Here is a 20,420-nt window from a genome sequence, read left to right on the forward strand (position 1 = left end):
AAAGTATATATATTCTTGATCAGCGAAAAAATCTAAGACGATCTAGACATGTCCGTCCGTCTGTCCGTCTGTCTGTTGAAATCACGCTACAGTCTTTAAAAATAGAGATATTGAGCTGAAATTTTGCACAGATTCTTTTTTTGTCTATAAGCAGGTTAGGTTCGAAGATGGGCTATATCGGACTATATCTTGATATAGCCCCCATATAGACCGATCCGCCGATTTAGGGTCTTAGGCCCATAAAAGCCACATTTATTATCCGATATTGCTGAAAGTCGGGACAGTGAGGTCAATATGGCTCAGATCGTTTCAGATTTGGATATAGCTGCCATATAGACCGATCCTCCGATTTAGGGTCTTAGGCCCATAAAAGCCACATTTATTATCCGATATTGCTGAAAGTCGGGACAGTGAGGTCAATATGGCTCAGATCGTTTCAGATTTGGATATAGCTGCCATATAGACCGATCCTCCGATTTAGGGTCTTAGGCCCATAAAAGCCACATTTATTATCCGATATTGCTGAAAGTCGGGACAGTGAGGTCAATATGGCTCAGATCGTTTCAGATTTGGATATAGCTGCCATATAGACCGATCCTCCGATTTAGGGTCTTAGGCCCATAAAAGCCACATTTATTATCCGATTTTGCTGAAAGTCGGGACAGTGAGTTGTCTTAGGCCCTTCGACATCTTCCGTCAATATGGCTCAGATCGTTTCAGATTTGGATATAGCTGCCATATAGACCGATCCTCTGATTTAGTGTCTTAGGCCCATAAAAGCCACATTTATTATCCGATTTTGCTGAAGGTCGGGACAGTGAGTTGTTTTAGGCCCTTCAACATCCTCCGTCAATTTGGCTCAGATCGGTTCAGATTTAGATATAGCTGCCATATAGACCGATCCTCCGATTTAGGGTCTTAGGCCCATAAAAGCCACATTTATTATCCGATATTGCTGAAAGTCGGGACAGTGAGGTCAATATGGCTCAGATCGGTTCAGATTTGGATATAGCTGCCATATAGACCGATCCTCCGATTTAGGGTCTTAGGCCCATAAAAGCCACATTTATTATCCGATTTTGCTGAAAGTCGGTACAGTGTGTTGTCTTAGGCCCTTCGACATCTTCCGTCAATATGGCTCAGATCGTTTCAGATTTGGATATAGCTGCCATATAGACCGATCCTCCGATTTAGTGTCTTAGGCCCATAAAAGCCACATTTATTATCCGATTTTGCTGAAGGTCGGGACAGTGAGTTGTTTTAGGCCCTTCAACATCCTTCGTCAATTTGGCTCAGATCGGTTCAGATTTGGATATAGCTGCCATATAGACCGATCTCTCGGTTTTAGGTTTTGGGGCCATAAAAAGCGCATTTATTGTCCGATGTTGCCGAAATTTGGAACAAAGAGTTAAGTTAAGCCCCTCCACATATTTCTGCAATTTGGTCTAGATCGATCAAGATTTGCCATAAAAACCGATCTCTCGATTTAAAGTTTTGGCCCCATAAAAAGTGCATTTTTAATCCGATTGCACTGAAATTTTACACACTGACTTATGTTATGCTTTTCGACATCCGTATTGTATATAGTTCAGATCGGTTTATTTTTAGATATAGCTACTAAAAAGAGCAAAATTTTGTTTTATACAGTTGAACAATGACTTTTACTTATTAGTATTTGGTCCAAATCGGAACATATATTGATATAGCTGCTATGGGGCATAAGGTATGAATTTTGCACCGGATTTTGAGGAAAGGTGGTTCACATATATATCCGAGGTGGTGGGTATCCAAAGTTCGGCCCGGCCGAACTTAACGCCTTTTTACTTGTTTATGTTCAATATTTTTCTTAGTAGCTGTTGACAATATTATTTTTTCCACCACCGTATATATCCTAGGTGTGTTTAATGTGAATTTTGAACAAGGAGCAATTAAAAGCATGCTAAATTCAGCCGGGCCGTGTCTTATATACCCTCCACCATGGATCGCATTTGTCAAATTCTTTGAATTACTTTTTCAAATATATATGAGCTATATGAAGTTATTGACCGATATGGACTGTACCTATCATGCCGTACAAGTCATAGAAAAATATCACCATGAAAATTTCAAGCAAATTGAATAATAATTACGCCCTCAAGATGCTCAAAAAGTCAAAAAATTGGGAGATCGGTTAATATGGCAGCTGTATCAAAACGCTGACCTGTTTGTCCCATTTACAATCCCAACCGACCTACACTAATAAGAAGTATTAGTGCAAAATTTCAAGCGGCTAGCTTTATTACAAAAGTTAACGTGCTTTCGACAAACGGACGGACGTACATGGCTAGATCGACTTAAAATTCTCCATATATGGAGAGTATAATACGTGTTGTTGGAAATTATAACAGAACATGATGTACAAAATTTCAGCCAAATCGGACAAAAATTGCGGCTTCCATGGACTCAAGAAATCAAATCGGGAGATCGGTTTATATGGGAGATATGCCCCATTTGCAATCTCCAAAGACCAATTTGGTTGCCCAAAAAGTAATTGCGGATTTTTTAAAAGAAAGTAAATGCATTTTTAATAAAACGTAGAATGAACTTTAATCAAATATACTTTTTTTACACTTTTTTTCTAAAGCAGGCTAAAAGTAACAGCTGATAACTGACAGAAGAAAGAATGCAATTACAGAGTCACAAGCTGTGAAAAAAATTGTCAACGCCGACTATATGAAAAATCCGCAATTACTTTTTGGGCAACCCAATACATTAATATTAACTATCTGTGCAATATTTCGGGCGGCTAGCTTTACGCGTTCGACCGCTATCGTGATTTCGACAGGCGGATGGACATTGCTAGATTGACTCACAATGTCGAGACGATCAAAAATATATATACTTTATGGGGTCCTAGATCAATATTTCGCGGTGTTACAAGCGGAATGACTAGTTGAGTATACCCCCATCCTATGGTGGTGGGGATAAAAACTGATCTGTAATCATCGGCTTCGCTTTCACGAGCCACGAGCTACATATGAACATAAAAAATCCCTTCATTTCCAAATTCAAAATCAAAACGTTTGGGAAAGTCCTTTAACATGAAATTGGGTTATAAAATTCAAGATCTCTCCTTCTTTCTTGTAAATGATTGCTCTCCCAATTTACTGAGGCTTTGGATTGCACAAAATATCCCCGCTAAAAAAAATCTAGAAAAAATAAAGAATCCAAGTGGAATGTTTTTTAGATTAGAAACTCAAGGATGCTCTCTTTAAGGCTTCATTAAAAGATTAAATTACAAATATAAAATCTCCTGCAGAGTTGAGCAACCAAGATTTCAAATCAAACCTACAATTTACAATCGTTGAGAGTAGCAGGTAGTAGAGCACACTTGCTCAATAAGTGGCTTAATATTCGAAAGTACAGCACACAGCAGTGAGGCGATTGAGAGGCTTCTCTAAAGTACGGCAATAAAAATCCCATACACACACCAAGAGAGGGAGAGCCAGGCAACAAGACAACCACACTATTAAGCATTAAGTGGAAAAAGAGACCCTATTCCCGAGAAAATGAGAGACTTAAACAAAACACCTGCCTGCAAAACGGCTTGTGATTGGTGGTTGTTTGCCTCAGAGTTGAGCATAACAGAGAGTTACAGTAAACACTGACTCTGAGCATGGTTGCCTATAAAAGGCACACAACTTGGCCCACAGAGCATAGTTTATCAGCAATTGTGAAGCAAGCAACATTAGAAACTGTTTTAAATTTTCTCAACTTCACTTCGTAAAAAAAACAAACTCACAAAATGTCTTTCATGACTCGTGAATATAAGTTCAATACTACCCTACAAATGAGCAAAAAAGATCAACACACCATGGCCATGCGCAGTCTGAGGAAGTTGGTGAAACCTTTGCTGAGGTTGGTCAAGAAGAAACAGCTCATGCGCAAAACCTTGGCAGAAATTCAGCAAAACACCTACAATGCCAGTCTGGAAGATATGCGCAAAGATCCCATTTCCATCAATGCCAGCAAAGACAATGTGGCCAATGAGGCTTTGGAGCAGCGTTTGTATTCGGAAATCCGCAAGTGTCCCGCCAATGCCGCCGTCATTGTGCAACAGGGTCAGCAACAGCATCTGGTGCCGGTCAATCAGCAGCAGAGCTATATACCAGTGCATTTTGCACGCACCGATAGTGGCACCTTCTTTTGGACCTCCATGGATGCAGTTCAGCAGCAAGAAATGAAAATGCGATCCCAATTGGATAGATGGGCTCAGGCCTGAAGAGAAGGCGAGCAGCAGCAAAACAAAAATTATTTCTCAAATTTTTGTTCTTGAATTCAAGTGTGGACCAGAGGTATCAGCTTTAAAAATTTAGACAAATTTTCTTCAGCTTTCCGCCACATGGAAAATTTGTTTTAAATGCTTTAGTTTTCTTATTGGTGATATTAGTTTTTATAGGTTTTTTCTTTTTTTTTTCGTTTAAAGAAAAATGTGTTTATAAAAATCTTTAGTGTTCATATTCAGTAATTGATATTCAATTGTATTCTATGTATGTACATTTTTTTCGGGAAATATTTTTCCTGTGTAACTATTAGTAATAGTTTTATAGTTGAAAGAATAATTTATTGTGATTTAATTTACTTTGCATTGTGTGTAAATGATCATTGTCTTCCTGTAGTTGTTAGGAATTTTTATATATTTAGTTTTATAAAAAAGAAATCAATTGTCTTCCATGTAAAATCTACTTTTAAGGGGTTTTAGTTTTGTAAGAACTGAAATGGAAAAGAAATTTATGAGAAAAAATTAATAAAATGAAAACATGACAAAAGATAGCATAAAAAAAATTTATTGTTTGTTTTCAATTAAAAGTAAAAGTAAAAGCGTGCTAAGTTCGGCCGGGCCGAATCTTATATACCTCCACCATGGATCGCATTTGTCGAGTTCTTTTCCCGGCATCTCTTCTTAGGCAAAACCGGATATAAGAAAAGATTTACTCTGCTATTAGAGCGATATCAAGATATGGTCCGGTTTGGCCCACAATTAAATTATATGTTGGAGGCCTGTGTAAAATGTCAGCCAACTCGAATAAGAATTGCGCCCTTTGGGGGCTCAAGAAGTAAAATAGAGAGATCGATTTATATGGGAGCTGTATCGGGCTATAGACCGATTCAGACCATAATAAACACGTATGTTGATGGTCATGAGGGAATCCGTCGTACAAAATTTCAGGCAAATCGGATAATAATTGCGACCTCTAGAGGCTCAAGAAGTCAAGATCCCAGATCGGTTTATATGACAGCTATATCAGGTTATGAACTGATTTGAACCATACTTGGCACAGTTGTTGGATATAATAACAAAACACGTCGTGCCAAAATTCATTCAAATCGGATAAGAATTGCGCCCTCTAGAGGCTCAAGAAGTCAAGACCCAAGATCGGTTTATATGGCAGCTATATCAGGTTATGAACCGATTTAAACCATACTTAGCACAGTTGTTGGATATTATAACAAAGCACGTCGTGCAAAATTTCATTCTGGTCGGACAAGAATTGCACACTCTAGAGGCTCAAGAAGTCAAGACCCAAGATCGGTTTATATGGCAGCTATATCAGGTTATGGACCGATTTGAACCATACTTGGCACAGTTAGTGGATATAACAACAAAACACGTCGTGCCAAAATTCATTCAAATCGGATAAGAATTGCGCCCTCTAGAGGCTCAAGAAGTCAAGACCCAAGATCGGTTTATATGGCAGCTATATCAGGTTATGAACCGATTTAAACCATACTTCGCACAGTTGTTGGATATTATAACAAAGCACGTCGTGCAAAATTTCATTCCAATCGGATAAGAATTGCACACTCTAGAGGCTCAAGAAGTCAAGACCCAAGATCGGTTTATATGGCAGCTATATCAGGTTATGGACCGATTTGAACCATACTTAGCACAGTTGTTGGATATCATTACAAAACACGTCGTGCCAAAATTCATTCAAATCGGATAAGAATTGCGCCCTCTAGAGACACAAGAAGTCAAGACCCAAGATCGGTTTATATGACAGCTATATCAAAACATGGACCGATATGGCCCATTTACAATACCAACCGACCTACACTAATAAGAAGTATTTGTGCAAAATTTCAAGCGGCTAGCTTTACTCCTTCGGAAGTTAGCGTGCTTTCGACAGACAGACGGACGGACAGACGGACAGACATGGCTAGATCGACATAAAATGTCACGACGATCAAGAATATATATATATTCCCCCATCTTATGGTGGAGGGTATAACAAGTGCTAAGTTCGGCCGGACCGAATCTTGAGAACCCACCACCATGGATTCTGCTAAAAAAATTGTACAAACTATATTCACGCAATCGATCGTTATCGTGATTTCGCCAGACGGACGGACATGGCTAGATCGACTCAGAACGTCGAGACGATCAAGATTATATATGCTTTATAGGCCCTTTGACGAATATTTCGGGGTGTTACAAACCCCCATCATATGATGGTGGGTATAAAAATGAAATTGTTGCGCTTTGTTTGTTTATTTGTTATACCCTCTACCGTCATTCCGTTTGTAACACCTCGAAATATGTGTCTAAGACCCCATTACGTTTATATATTCTTGATCGTCATGACATTTTTTTGTTGATTTAGCCGTGTCCGTCCGTCCGTCCACCAGTCAGTCGAAAGCACGCTAACTTTCGAAGAAAAAAAAGCTAGGCGCTAGAAATTTTGTACAAATATTTCTTATTAGTGCTGGTTGGTTGAAGAGAAAATGGGCCAAATAGGTCCATGTTTTGATATAGCTGCCATATAAACCGATCTTGGGTCTTGATTTCTTGAGCCTCTAGAGTGCGCAATTCTTATCCGATTGGAATGAAATTTCACACGACGTGTTTTGTTATGATATCCAACAACTGTGCCAAGTATGGTTCAAATTGGTCCATAAACTGATATTGCTGTCATATAAACCGATCTTGGGTCTTGACTTCTTGAGCCTCTAGAGTGCGCAATTCTTATCCGATTGGAATGCATTTTGGCACGACGTGTTTTGTTATGATATCCAATAACTGTGCCAAGTATGGTTCAAATCGGTTCATCACCTGATATAGCTGTCATATAAACCGATCTTGGGTCTTGACTTCTTGAGCCTCTAGAGTGTGCAATTTTTATCCGCTTGGAATGAAATTTTGAACGACGTGTTTTGTTATGATATCCAACAACTGTGCCAAGTATTGTTCAAATCGGTCCATAACCTGATATGGCTGCCATATAAACCGATGTTGGGTCTTGACTTCTTGAGCCTCTAGAGTGCGCAATTCTTATCCGATTTGAATGCATTTTTGCACGAAGTGTTTTGTTATGATATCCAACAACTGTGCCAAGTATGGTTCAAATCGGTTCATGTTTTGATATAGCTGCCATATAAACCGATCTTAGGTCTTGACTTCTTGAGGCTCTAGAGTGCGCAATTCTTATCCGATTGAAATGAAATTTTGCACGACGTGTTTTGTTATGATATCCAACAACTGTGCCAAGTATTGTTCAAATCGGTCCATAACCTGATATAGCTGTCATATAAACCGATCTTGGGTCTTGACTTCTTGAAACTCTAAAGTGCGCAATTCTTATCCGATTTGAATGCATTTTTGCACGAAGTGTTTTGTTATGATATCCAACAACTGTGCCAAGTATGGTTCAAATCGGATCATAACCTGATATAGCTGTCATATAAACAGATCTATGGACTTGACTTCTTGAGCTTCTAGAGGGCGCAATTCCTATCCGATTTGGTTGAAAATTTGCATGAAGTATTTCATTCTTACTTTCAACAACTGTGTCAAATAAAGTTCAAATCGGTTCATAACCTGATATAGCTGCCATATAAACCGATCTGAGATCTTGACTTCTTGAGCCTCTAGAGGTCGCAATTATTATCCGATTTGCCTGAAATTTTGTACGACGGATTCCTCATGACCATCAACATACGTGTTTATTACGGTCTGAATCGGTCTATAGCCCGATACAGCTCCCATATAAATCGATCTCTCTATTTTATTTCTTGAGCCCCCAAAGGGCGCAATCTTATTCGAATTGGCCGAAATTTTGTACTGGACCATATCTTGATATCGCTCTAATAGCAGAGCAAATCTTTTCTTATATCCTTTTTTCCCTAAGAAGAGATGCCGGGAGAAGAACTCGACAAATGCGATCTATGGTGGAGGGTATATAAAATTCGGCCCGGCCGAACTTATCACGCTTTTACTTGTTTATTTTGTAAAGATCAAAAAAGTGCAAATGGTCTTGGAAAATCACCTTTAAAATTTCGAAGAAATTTGCTTTGAAAATTCAAACAAAGACAAAATTTCCTCCCAACATCCAATCATCAAGTCAGATTTGTTCCCCAAGAAAACATTTCGCTGCCACTTAAAAAATATCAACTTTCCAGACCACACATACAAGATTTTTATAAGATTTTTAATTTCCTCTCTATCAAAAAATTAACACATTGGGAAATCCTAATGGTCATTTAATTTTATAATTGTGAGAAATTTTTCACAGAAAAAAAAACAAGAAAAAAATCAATCTGAAAACCCGCTTGTTTAGTCTACCAATTGTTTGACAAGTATTTTGTTGATTGCAAGACCATAAACAATTGATCGTAAAATGCCCGAAATCTGCATAATTTTAAGAGCATTTTACAACCTGTTCAAGTTATTGGGTTGCCCAAAAAGTAATTGCGGATTTTTCATATAGTCGGCGTTGACAAATTTTTTCACAGCTTGTGACTCTGTAATTGCATTCTTTCTTCTGTCAGTTATCAGCTGTTACTTTTAGCTTGCTTTAGAAAAAAAGTGTAAAAAAAGTATATTTGATTAAAGTTCATTCTAAGATTCTTAAAAAAATGCATTTACTTTCTTTTAAAAAATCCGCAATTACTTTTTGGGCAACCCAATATTTAACAATAAACAGCAATACATATTTCGATTGGTATAAAATGTAAAAAAAAAAACTAAAAAGATAAAAATGAACCAAACCAAACTAATTTACATAAAATTACATTTGATGTGAATATTTCAGGCAAGTTACCCATAAAAGCCAGTAAGGAAAGGCTAAAGTCGGGCGCAGCCGACAATCTAATAACCTACCCCACCGAGTCTACTATTACTTTTTAAAAATATAACTCATGGCTTATCTCTTGTCAGAATTTAATTTTCTATACTTAGTGAATTATCGAATAGAACAGCAAAATGTTTTTACAATAGGGTCCAAATTTTGCTTACGCAGTTTAAAGACGGATATCGGCTAAAAGATACATATGGGAGCTACACATAAATTTGGACCGATTTTGAAGATATATAATGCACATATATTGGGGCGTCAAAAAAACATGTCATGCTACTTTTTGTATAGATCGGATCAAAACGGCGGCTTCTACAGGCCTCAAATGCCATATCAGATGAAAGATATATATGAAAGACAGGGGCGTTGCCAGGGGCCGGGAAGAACGAAAATTTTTCTAAAGTAGTTTTTTGAGATTTTTGGCATTTTTTCTATACACAACCTTCAATTTTTATACCCTCCGCCATAAGATGGGGGTATAGTAATATCGTCATTCTGTTTGTAACTACTCGAAATATTCGTCTGAGACCCCATAAAGTATATATATTCTTGATCGTCGTGACATTCTATGTCGATCTAGCCATGTCCGTCCGTCTGTCCGTCCGTCTGTCGAAAGCACGCTAACTTCCGAAGGAGTAAAGCTAGCCGCTTGAAATTTTGCACAAATACTTCTTATTAGTGTAGGTCGGTTGGTATTGTAAATGGGCCATATCGGTCCATGTTTTGTTATAGCTGCCATATAAACCGATCTTGGGTCTTGACTTCTTGAGCCTCTAGAGTGCGCAATTCTTATCATATTTGAATGAATTTTGGCACGACGTGTTTTGTTATGATATCCAACAACTGTGCCAAGTATGGTTCAAATCGGTCCATAATCTGATATAGCTGCCATATAAACCGATCTTGGGTCTTCACTTCTAGACCCTCTAGAGTGCGCAATTCTTATCCGATTGGAATGAAATTTTGTACGACTGATTCTCTCATGACCATCAACATACGTATTTATTATGGTCTGAATCGGTCTATAGCCCGATACAGATCCCATATAAATCTTTCTCTCTATTTTACTTCTTGAGCCCGCAAAGGGTGCAATTCTTATTCGAATTGGCTGACATTTTACACAGGTCTCCAACATATAATTTAATTGTGGTCCAAACCGGGCCATATCTTGATATCGCTCTAATAGCAGAGCAAATCTTTTCTTATATCCCGTTTTGCCTAAGAAGAGATGCCGGCAAAAAAAAATCCACAAATGCGATCCATGGTGGAGGGTATATAAGATTCGGCCCGGCCGAACGTAGCACGCTTTTACTTGTTTTTAATGAAACTTTCGCTCAAATTAAGTAAAAAGGAGTTAAGATCGGCCGGGCCGAACTTTGGATACTCACCACCTTGGGTATATATGTAAACCACGTTTCGTCATAATCCGGTGAAAACTCCATAATTAATGGTCCGATTTGGACGAAATTTGACATTGACATTAAGTGCTCTAAAAAGTCAGTGTTAAATTGTGTATTGATCTTTTTGGTAGCCATATCTAAATAAGACATTGTGTCAAATCTCAGCGAAGTCGGATTATTTAAGTGCCTTTTATGGGTCCAAGACTTTAAATCGAGAGATCGGTCTATACGACAGCTATATCCAAATCGGAATGGATCTGTGCTAAATTGAAGAGGGATGTCTAAGGGCCTAATAAAACTCACTGTCCAAAATTTCAGCGATTTCGGACATTAAATCGATAGATCGGTCTATACGGCAGCTATGTCCAAATATGGAGCGATCTGAGCCAAAATGAAGAATAATTTTGAAGGGCGCTACACAACTCACTGTCCCAAATTTCGGCGAAATCGGTCAATAACGCGCATTTATTGGACGATTTCGCCGAAATTTATGACAGCTTTATCTACATCTGGACTGATCTGTGCCATATTGCAGAAAGCTGTCGAGGGGCCAAACCTTACTCACTGCCCCAAATTTCAGCGACTTTGGACAATAAATGCGCCTTTTATGGACCCAAAATCGAGATGTCGGTCTATATGGTAGCTATATCCAAATCTGGACCGATCTGAGCTAAATTAAAGAAGGATGTCGACTGGCCTAACGTTACTCACTGTTCCAAATTCCAGCAAAAATCGGATAAAAAATGTGGCTTTTATGGGCCTATGACCGTAAATCTGCCGATCGGTCTGCTTGGGGGCTATATCAAGATATAGTCCGATATATCCCATCTTCGAACTGAACCTGCTTATGGACAAAAAAAAATCTTTGCAAGGTTTCAGCTCAATATCTCCATCTTTAATGACTGTAGCGTGATTTCAACAGACGGGTGGACGTACACGGCTAGATTGTCTTAGATTTTTACGGTGATTCACAATATATTTATTTTATAGGGTCGAAAATGGATATTTCGATGTGTCGCAAACGAAATGACAAAATTAATATATCCCCACTCATCGGTGGTGGGTATAACAATCGTTTTGGACCATACTTCGCGCAATTGTTGATGGTCAAGCCAAAACACTTCATTCCAAATTTCACTGTAATCGGATAATGATTGCGGCCTCTAGAAGCTCACGAAGTCAAGACCCCAGATCGGATTATATGGGAGTTATAACACGTTATCAACTGATTTCAACCATACTTGGCGCAGTTTTTGCAAGTTAAAACGGAAACAATTCATGTGAAATTTCTGCCAAATCTGATAATAATGAAGAGATTTAAGCCGTATTTGGCACAGGCAAAATATCAGCCAAATCGGATAACAATTGCGCCCTCTAGCGACTCAAGAAGTCAAATCGGGAGGTCGGCTTATATGGGAGCTACATCAGGTTATTAACCGATTTAGACCATATTGAACAGAGTTGTTAAAAGTCAAAATAAAACACCTGGAGCAAATCAAAGCAATTTCAGCCAAAACAGATAAGAATTGCGCCCTTTAGAGGCACAAGAATTGAAGATCCGATATCGGTTTATATGGCGGCTATACCAAAACATGGACCGACTTGGCCCATTTTCAATCCCAACCGACCTACACCAATAAGAAGTATTTATGCGAAATTTAAAGCACCTAGCTTTACTCTTTCGAAAGTTAGCGTACTTTCGACATACAGACGGACAGACGGTTATGCCATAATCGAATAAGAATGTCAAGACGATCAAGAATATAAACACTTTGTTGGGTCTCCGATTAATTTTTTGATGTGCTACAAACGGAATAATAAAACTAGTGTACCCCCATCCCATGGTGGAGGGTATAAAAAGTGAACGCGCATTTCTTTAGTTAACAGCATAATAGATGCATTGCTAGAAAGTTCTTCATCCAAAGATGAGGGTGTGTTTTTTTGGGGCCCTACTAATCTAGTCATTTCGTTTGTAACACCCAAGACCCCATCAGGTATGTATATTATTGATTGTCTCTACGTTCTGAGTCGATCTAGCCATGTCCGTCCGTCTGTCGGAATCGCAATAGCGGTCGAACACGTAAAGATAACCGCTTGAAAATTTGCGCAGATACTTAATATTGATGAAGGTTATTGCGGATTACAAATGGGCTATGTCGGTCCATATTTAGATATAGCTTTCAAATAAACCGAAATTCCGATTTGACTTCTTGAGCATGTAGAGGGCGCAATTCTTATTTGATTTGGCTGAAATTTTGTACTGTGACGTCTTTTATGAAATTGAATGAATGTACCAAATATGGTTTGAATCGATCTAAAACCTGTGTAGTTCCCATATGAACCGAACTCCCGATTTTACTTCTTGAGCCTCTAGAGGTCGTAATTCTTATCCGATTTAGCTGAAATTTTGCACAGTCACGTCTTCCATGCCCTCTAATATACGTGCCGTGTATCCATGTGGCTTTGTCAATCCTTCGATGTTGAAATCTGGTGTTGCTAACTACCATGTTCTTTACCGCGGCGAAGTCTATTAGCCTTAAACCATCATCGGACCTTATCTTGTGGAAGCCAATTTGTCCGACCTTCGATATCTTCCCATTAAAATCCCGATCCCTGAATGATTGAAATATCATAGGCGGGACAGTTGTCGTATTCTCTCTCTAGGTGCTTGGACCAAGGGTCTGCTTGTCCTTGACTTCCGTTTCGACTTGGGTACAAATAAGGCTAATGTTGAAAAATTTGGCTTTTATGCGCATTGTGGCTAGCCTCTCATCCACTGGATTAAAATTGGAGACAAGGTGTTTCAATCTCCGACTAACCACAAGTGCAGAGTCTAATTCATGCCTCGTGTCATGGAAGCTATAGCATAGTTCGTCACCATTTGGTATCATTGTGATGCCATTTCCGGTCCGTCGCACTTCCTGCAAGGCGGTAATATCTGCCCTGTACTTCTGTACGCATTGGCGGATGTATGGAGCATGCGCCAATGCGTATACTGCTCCTTCTCTATAAAGAGTCCGGATAATCCAGGTGCAGATGCGCAAATTATGGCCCTTTTTTCGTTTGCATGGGACATCAACGTTAAGGTCGTCCGTTCTAATGATTATCTTGTTTCACCTTGTAATTCTTATAGTTTTTCGGGGAGTGGGTTACTGGGCCAGCGCTCCAAACGCATGGGTTTTGCGGGATCGCATATGTATGCCTCGAATCGACATCACTGTAAGATATCTGCATAACAATATCTAATCGGCAAGCAATACAAAGTTTAGCACTTGTTTTATGAACAAATGTCACCGTCGCTGAGTCCCTCCCTGGACCCATTAGTGACTAAAATTGTCCATATAAAAATTGGCAATACATTTCACAGTTACAGAAGGATTTTTCGATTTCGAACCAAAGTGAGGTGGGTCGAGCCCTCTTTCGGCAATAGGACAACAAACGATACATGGACAGGCAGACAGACGTGATTCAAAGTCTATCGTTATACTTATCAAAGGGTCTAGCTTTTCTCCTTTTTGCGTTGCACTGAAAAGCGCATAGTTATAATACCCAGTACAGGTGGTGTAGGGTATAAAATTCAAATAAAATAATGCATCAATTTTCAGATTTTTTTAAAAGACGAAAAAAAAAATTTAACCATCATTCATCACTTAAATCATTTGAGATTATATTGCATGTTAAAGAAAAATCCATTTGTATTTTTTTTTTATTTAATATACCGGTGACAGCAACAGGTTTGTCAACATTTACAATGACACTGTCAAAGACTATGACTCTGAAGGTGGTGAAAATGAAACTTTCATGCTATAAGAATGATGAGGCAGACGGCGACAGGTTTCGTTTACAGGTTTTCATTTGAACTAAAATTGGATAAATGTTTGAAAAAATTGTGTAAATGTTGTTAGTTAAAGACGACATGCCAATAACTTCAAATTATGAGTGAAGCTAGTAAAAATTAATACGATATTTTTCGTATTCTCAGAGATTTTTGAACAAATAAAATCAAAATTTCTTTAAAAGTTATACAAATGTGTATAAATTATAAATAAACAAGTAAAAGCGTGCTAAGTTCGGCGGGGCCGAATCCAGGGAGCGCACCATCATGGATTCTGCTAAAAATTTATACAAAATAAATTTAGTTGAAGGGCATTATTTTATTTCATTCTACATACCAAACTACTGTCAAACCAGCAAACATTAAAGCTTCTAGGAACCGGACATGAATAATCGAGAGACCGGTTTACACGGGAGCTATTGGGTAGCCCAAAAAGTAAATGCGGATTCAAATTTAAAAGAAAGTAAATGCATTTTTAATAAAATTTATAATGAACTTTAATCAAATATACTTTTTTGCACTTTTTTTCTAAAGCAAGCTTAAAGTAACAGCTGATAACTGACAAAAGAAAGAATGCAATTACAGAGTCACAAGACGTTGAAAAAAATTTTCAACGCCGACTATATAAAAATCCGCAATTACTTTTTGGGCAACCCTATATCAGGTTATGAACCGATTTGGACCATACTAGGCACAGTGATTAAAAGTAGCAACAAACCATCACATGCAAAATTTCGAACTAAAATTGCGGATTAGATATCGAACTCCCAATATTGGGAGATCAGTTTATATGGGAGCTGTATCAGGTTATGGACCGATGTGAACCGTACAAGGCACAGTTGTTGAAAGCCACAACAAAACACTACATTCTCAAACAAGTAGGTCCGAATCTTGGGACTCCAACACCATGGATTTTGCAAAAATTTATACAAAATAAATTAAGTTGAAGTTGATAATTTTATTTTATTAGTTCGTTAAGTTCGGCCGGGCCGAACTTTGGATACCCACCACCTCGGGAATATATGTAAACCGCCTTTCATCAAAATTCGGTGAAAAATCCATAATTTATGTCCCATATCAGTTATATTAAAATATGTTCCGATTTGGACCATATACTTATAAGTGCAGTAGATATATCTAACAAGTAAAAGCGTGCTAAGTTCGGCCGGGCCGAATCTTATATACCCTCCACCATGGATCGCATATATCGAGTTCTTTTCCCGGCATCTCTTCTTAGGCAAAAAAAGGATATAAGAAAAGATTTGCTCTGCTATTAGAGCGATATCAAGATATGGTCCGGTTTGGACCACAATTAAATTATATGTTGGAGACCTGTGTAAAATGTCAGCCAATTCGAATAAGAATTGCGCCCTTTGTGGGCTCAAGAAGTTAAATAGAGAGATCGATTTATATGGGAGCTATATCAGGCTATAAACCGATTCAGACCATAATAAACACGTATGTTAAAGGTCATGAGAGAATCCGTCGTACAAAATTTCAGGCAAATCGGATAATAATTGCGACCTCTAGAGGCTCAAGAAGTCAAGATCCCAGATCGGTTTATATGGCAGCTATATGAGGTTATGAACCGATTTGAACCATATTTGGCACAGTTGTTGGATATCATAACAAAATACTACGTGCCAAAATTCAATCAAATTGGATAAGAATTGCGCCCTCTAGAGGCTCAAGAAGTCAGAGCCAAGATCGGTTTATATGACAGCTATATCACGTTATGGACCGATTTAAACTATACTTAGCACAGTTGTTGGATGTCATAACAAAACACGTCGTGCAAAATTTCATTCCAATCGGATAAAAATTGCGCACTCTAGAGGCTCAAGAAGTCAAGACCCAAGATCGGTTTATATGGCAGCTATATCAGGTTATTTACCGATTTGAACCATACCTGGCACAGTTGTTGGATGTCATAACAAAACACGTCGTGCAAAATTTCATCCCAATCGGATAAGAATTGCGCACTCTAGAGGCTCACGAAGTCAAGACCCAAGATCGGTTTATATGGCAGCTGTATCAGGTTATGGACTGATTTGAACCATACTTAGCACAGTTGTTGGATGTAATAACAAAACGCGTCGCGCAAAATTTCATCCCAATCGGATAAGAATTTCGCACTCTAGAGGCTCAAGAAGTCAAGACCTAAGATCGGTTTATATGGCAGCTATATCAAAACATGGACCGATATGGCCCATTTACAATACCAACCGACCTACACTAATAAAAAGTATTTGTGCAAAATTTCAAGCGCCTAGCTTTACTCCTTCGGAAGTTAGCGTGCTTTCGACAGACGGACGGACGGACGGACAGACGGACGGACGGACAGACGGACGGACATGGCTAGATCGACATAAAATTTCACGACGATCAAGAATATATATACTTTATGGGGTCTCAGACGAATATTTCGAGTAGTTACAAACAGAATGACGAAATTAGTATACCCCCCATCTTATGGTGGAGGGTATAAAAATAAACCGATCTGAACCATATACGACACGGATGTCGAAAAGCCTAACATAAGACTTTGTCAAATTTCAGTGATATCGGATTATAAATGCGAATTTTATGGCGCCAAGACTTTAAATCGAGATATCGGTCTACATGGCAGCTATATTCAAATCTAGACCGATTTGGGCCAAGTTGCATAAAAATGTCGAAGAACCTAACATAAAGCACTGTTCCAAATTTCGGCGAAATCGGACAATAAATGCCCCTTTTATGGGCCCAAAACCTAAAATCGAGAGATCGGTCTATATGGCAGCTATATTCAAATCTAGACCGATCTGGGCAAAATTGAAGAAGGACGTCGAAGAACCTACCTAAACTCACTGTCTCAAATTTCAGCGATATCAGACAATAAATGCGTCTTTTATGGCCCCAAAACCTAAAACCTAGATATCGGTCTATATGGCAGCTATATCCAAATCTAGACCGATCTGTGCGATATTGAAAAAGTGTGTCTAGGGGCTTAAATTAACTCACTGTTCCGAATTTCGGCGACATCGGACCACAAATGAGAATTTTATGGGCCCAAAACCGTAAATCAGGAAATCGGTCTATATGGCAGCTATATCCAAATCTGAACCGATCTGAGCCAAATTGACAAAGGATGTCGAAGGGCCTAACACAACTCACTCTCCCAAATTTCATCAAAATCGGATAATAAATATGGCTTTTGTGGGCCTAAGACCCTAAATCGGATGATCGGTCTACATGGCAGCTATATCCAAATCTGAACCGATCTGGTCCAAATTAACGAAGGAAGTTGAAGGGCCTAATACAATTCACTGTCTCGAATTTCATCAAAATCGGATAATAAATATGGCTTTTGTGGGCCTAAGACCCGAAATCGGAGGATCGGTCTATATGGCAGCTATATCCAAATCTGAACTGATCTGAGCCAAATTGACAAAGGATGTCGAAGGGCCTAACGCAACTCACTGCCTCAAATTTCTGCAAAATCGGATAATAAATGTGGCTTTTATGGGCCTAAGACCCTAAATCGGCGTATCGGTCTATATGGGGGCTATATCAAGATATAGTCCGATATAGCCCATCTTCGATGTTAACCTGCTTATGGACAAAAGAAGATCTGTGCAAAGTTTCAGCTCAATATCTCTATTTTTGAAGACTGTAGCGTGATTTCAACAGACAGACGGACGGACATGTCTAGATCGTCTTAGATTTTTACGCTGAACAAGAATATATATACTTTATAGGGTCGGAAATGGATATTTCGATGTGTTGCAAACGGAATGACAAAATGAATATACCCCCATCCGTCGGTGATGGGTATAAAAAGGGGGTATACTAATTTCGTTAATCTGTTCGTAACACTTTGATATATGCTTCTAACAGCCCATGAGGAATGTATATTCTTGATAGTCATGACATTTTAAGTCGATCTAGCCATGCCCGCCCGTCTGGCCGTCCGTCTGTCTGTCGAAAGCACGCTAAATTTTGAAGGAGTAAAGCTGGGCGCATGAAATTTTGCTAAAATACCTTTTATTAGTGGGATTATAAATCTGCCATATGGGTCCATGTTTCGATATAGCTGCTATATAAACCTTTTTTGGGTCTTAACTTCTTGAACCTCTCGAGGGCGCAATTCTCGTCCCATTTTACTGACATTTTGCACGTGGTGTTTTAAAATCACTCCCAACAACTGTGCTAAGTATGGTTTAAATCTAGTCGTAACCTGATATAGCTGCCATATAAACCGATCTGGGATCTTGACTTTGTCCAGTATGGTCCGAATCGATCTATAGCTTGATACAGCTCCCATATAAACCGAACTTCCGATTTTGCTTCTTGAGCCCCTACAAGGCGCAATTCTTATTCGAATGGACTGAAAGATTGCACAATGACTTCTACAATGTTCAGCATTCAATTCAGTTATGGTCCGAATCGGACTAACATTGCATGTAGCTCCAATAGCAGAGTTGTTCAAATTCAATATTCTTTTTTTGCCTAAAAGGAGATACCGCACAAAGCACTCGACAAATACGATCCATGGTGGATGGTATATAAGATTCGGCCCGGCCGAACTTAGCAAGCTCTTACTTGTTTAAATAAATATTCTATCTGCTTGTAAGGGCATATATGTCGCCATTTTTCCTTAGGCCCATAAAAGCCACATTTATAATCCGATTTTGCTGAAGTTTGGGAGAGTGTCTGATGTCGCTGAAATTTGAGACAGTGAGTTTAGTTAGGCTCTTCGACGTCCTTCTTCAATTTTGCCCAGATCGGTCTAGATTTGAATATAGCTGCCATATAGACCGATCTCTCGATTTAAGGTTTTAGGCCCATAAAAGAGGCATTTATTGTCCGATTTCGCTCAAATTTGCGACAGTGCTTTAAGTTAGGCTCTTCGACATTTTTATGCAACTTGGCCCAAATCGGTCCAAATTTGGATATAGCTGCCATGTAAACCGATATCTCGATTTAAAGTCTTGGCCCCATAAAATTCGCATTTATAATCCGATATCACTGAAATTTGACAAAGTCTTATGTTAGGCTTTTTGACATCCGTGTCGTATATGGTTCAGATCGGTTAATTTTATATACCCTCCACCATAAGATGGGGGGTATACTAATTTCGTCATTCTGATTGTAACTTCTCGAAATATTCGTCTGAGACCCCACAAAGTATATATATTCTTGATCGTCGTGACATTTTATCTCGATCTAGCCATGTCCGTCCGTTCGTCCGTCCGTCCGTCTGTCTGTCGAAAGCACGCTAACTTCCGAAGGAGTAAAGCTAGCCGCTTGAAAATTTGCACAAATACTTCTTATTGGTGTAGGTCGGTTGGTATTGTAAATGGGACATATCAGTCCATGTTTTAATTAGCTGCCATACAAACCGATCTTGGGTCTTGACTTCTTGAACCTCTAGCGTGCGCAATTCTTATCCGACGTGTTTTGTTATGATATCAAACAACTGTGCCAAGTTTGGTTCAAATCGGTGCATAACCTGATATAGCTGTCACATAAACAGATCTGGGGACTTGACTTCTTGAGCCTCTAGAAGTCGCAATTATTATCCGATTTGCCTGAAATTTTGCACGACGGATTCTCTCATGACCATTAACATACGTGTTTATTATTTTACTTCTTGAGCCCACAAAGAGCGCAATTCTTATTCGAATTGGCTGACATTTTACACAGGTCTCCAACATAAACATAATTTAACTGTGGTCCAAACCGGACCATATCTTAATATCGCTCTAATAGCAGAGCAAATCTTTTCTTATATCCTTTTTTTTGCCTAAGAAGAGATGCTGGGAAAAGAACTCGACAAATGCGATCCATGGTGGAGGGTATATAAGATTCGGCCCGGCCGAACTTAGCTCGCTTTTACTTGTTAGATATATCTACTGTACCTATTAGTATTTGGTCCAAATCGGAACATATTTAAATATAACTGATATGGGACATAAGTTATGAATTTTTCACCGAATTTTGATGAAAGGCGATTTACATATATACCCGATGTGGTGGGTATCCAAAGTTCGGCCCGGCCGAATTTAATGCCTTTTTACTTGTTTTAAT

General features: G+C 38.8%; 1 protein-coding gene across 1 annotated transcript; it reads left to right on the plus strand.

Annotated features, from left to right (window-relative positions):
- The first annotated feature begins 3,712 nt into the window (after positions 1–3,712).
- On the plus strand, positions 3,713–4,745 carry LOC106095017 (enhancer of split malpha protein). The gene has a single exon (XM_013262262.2). The coding sequence runs from the start codon at positions 3,785–3,787 to the stop codon at positions 4,259–4,261; it is 477 nt and encodes a 158-aa protein (XP_013117716.1). The 5' UTR covers positions 3,713–3,784; the 3' UTR covers positions 4,262–4,745.
- The last annotated feature ends 15,675 nt before the right edge of the window (positions 4,746–20,420 follow it).

This window comes from Stomoxys calcitrans, chromosome 1 (assembly GCF_963082655.1).
Source record: "Stomoxys calcitrans chromosome 1, idStoCalc2.1, whole genome shotgun sequence".
In the NCBI taxonomy this organism is placed as follows: domain Eukaryota; kingdom Metazoa; phylum Arthropoda; class Insecta; order Diptera; family Muscidae; genus Stomoxys; species Stomoxys calcitrans.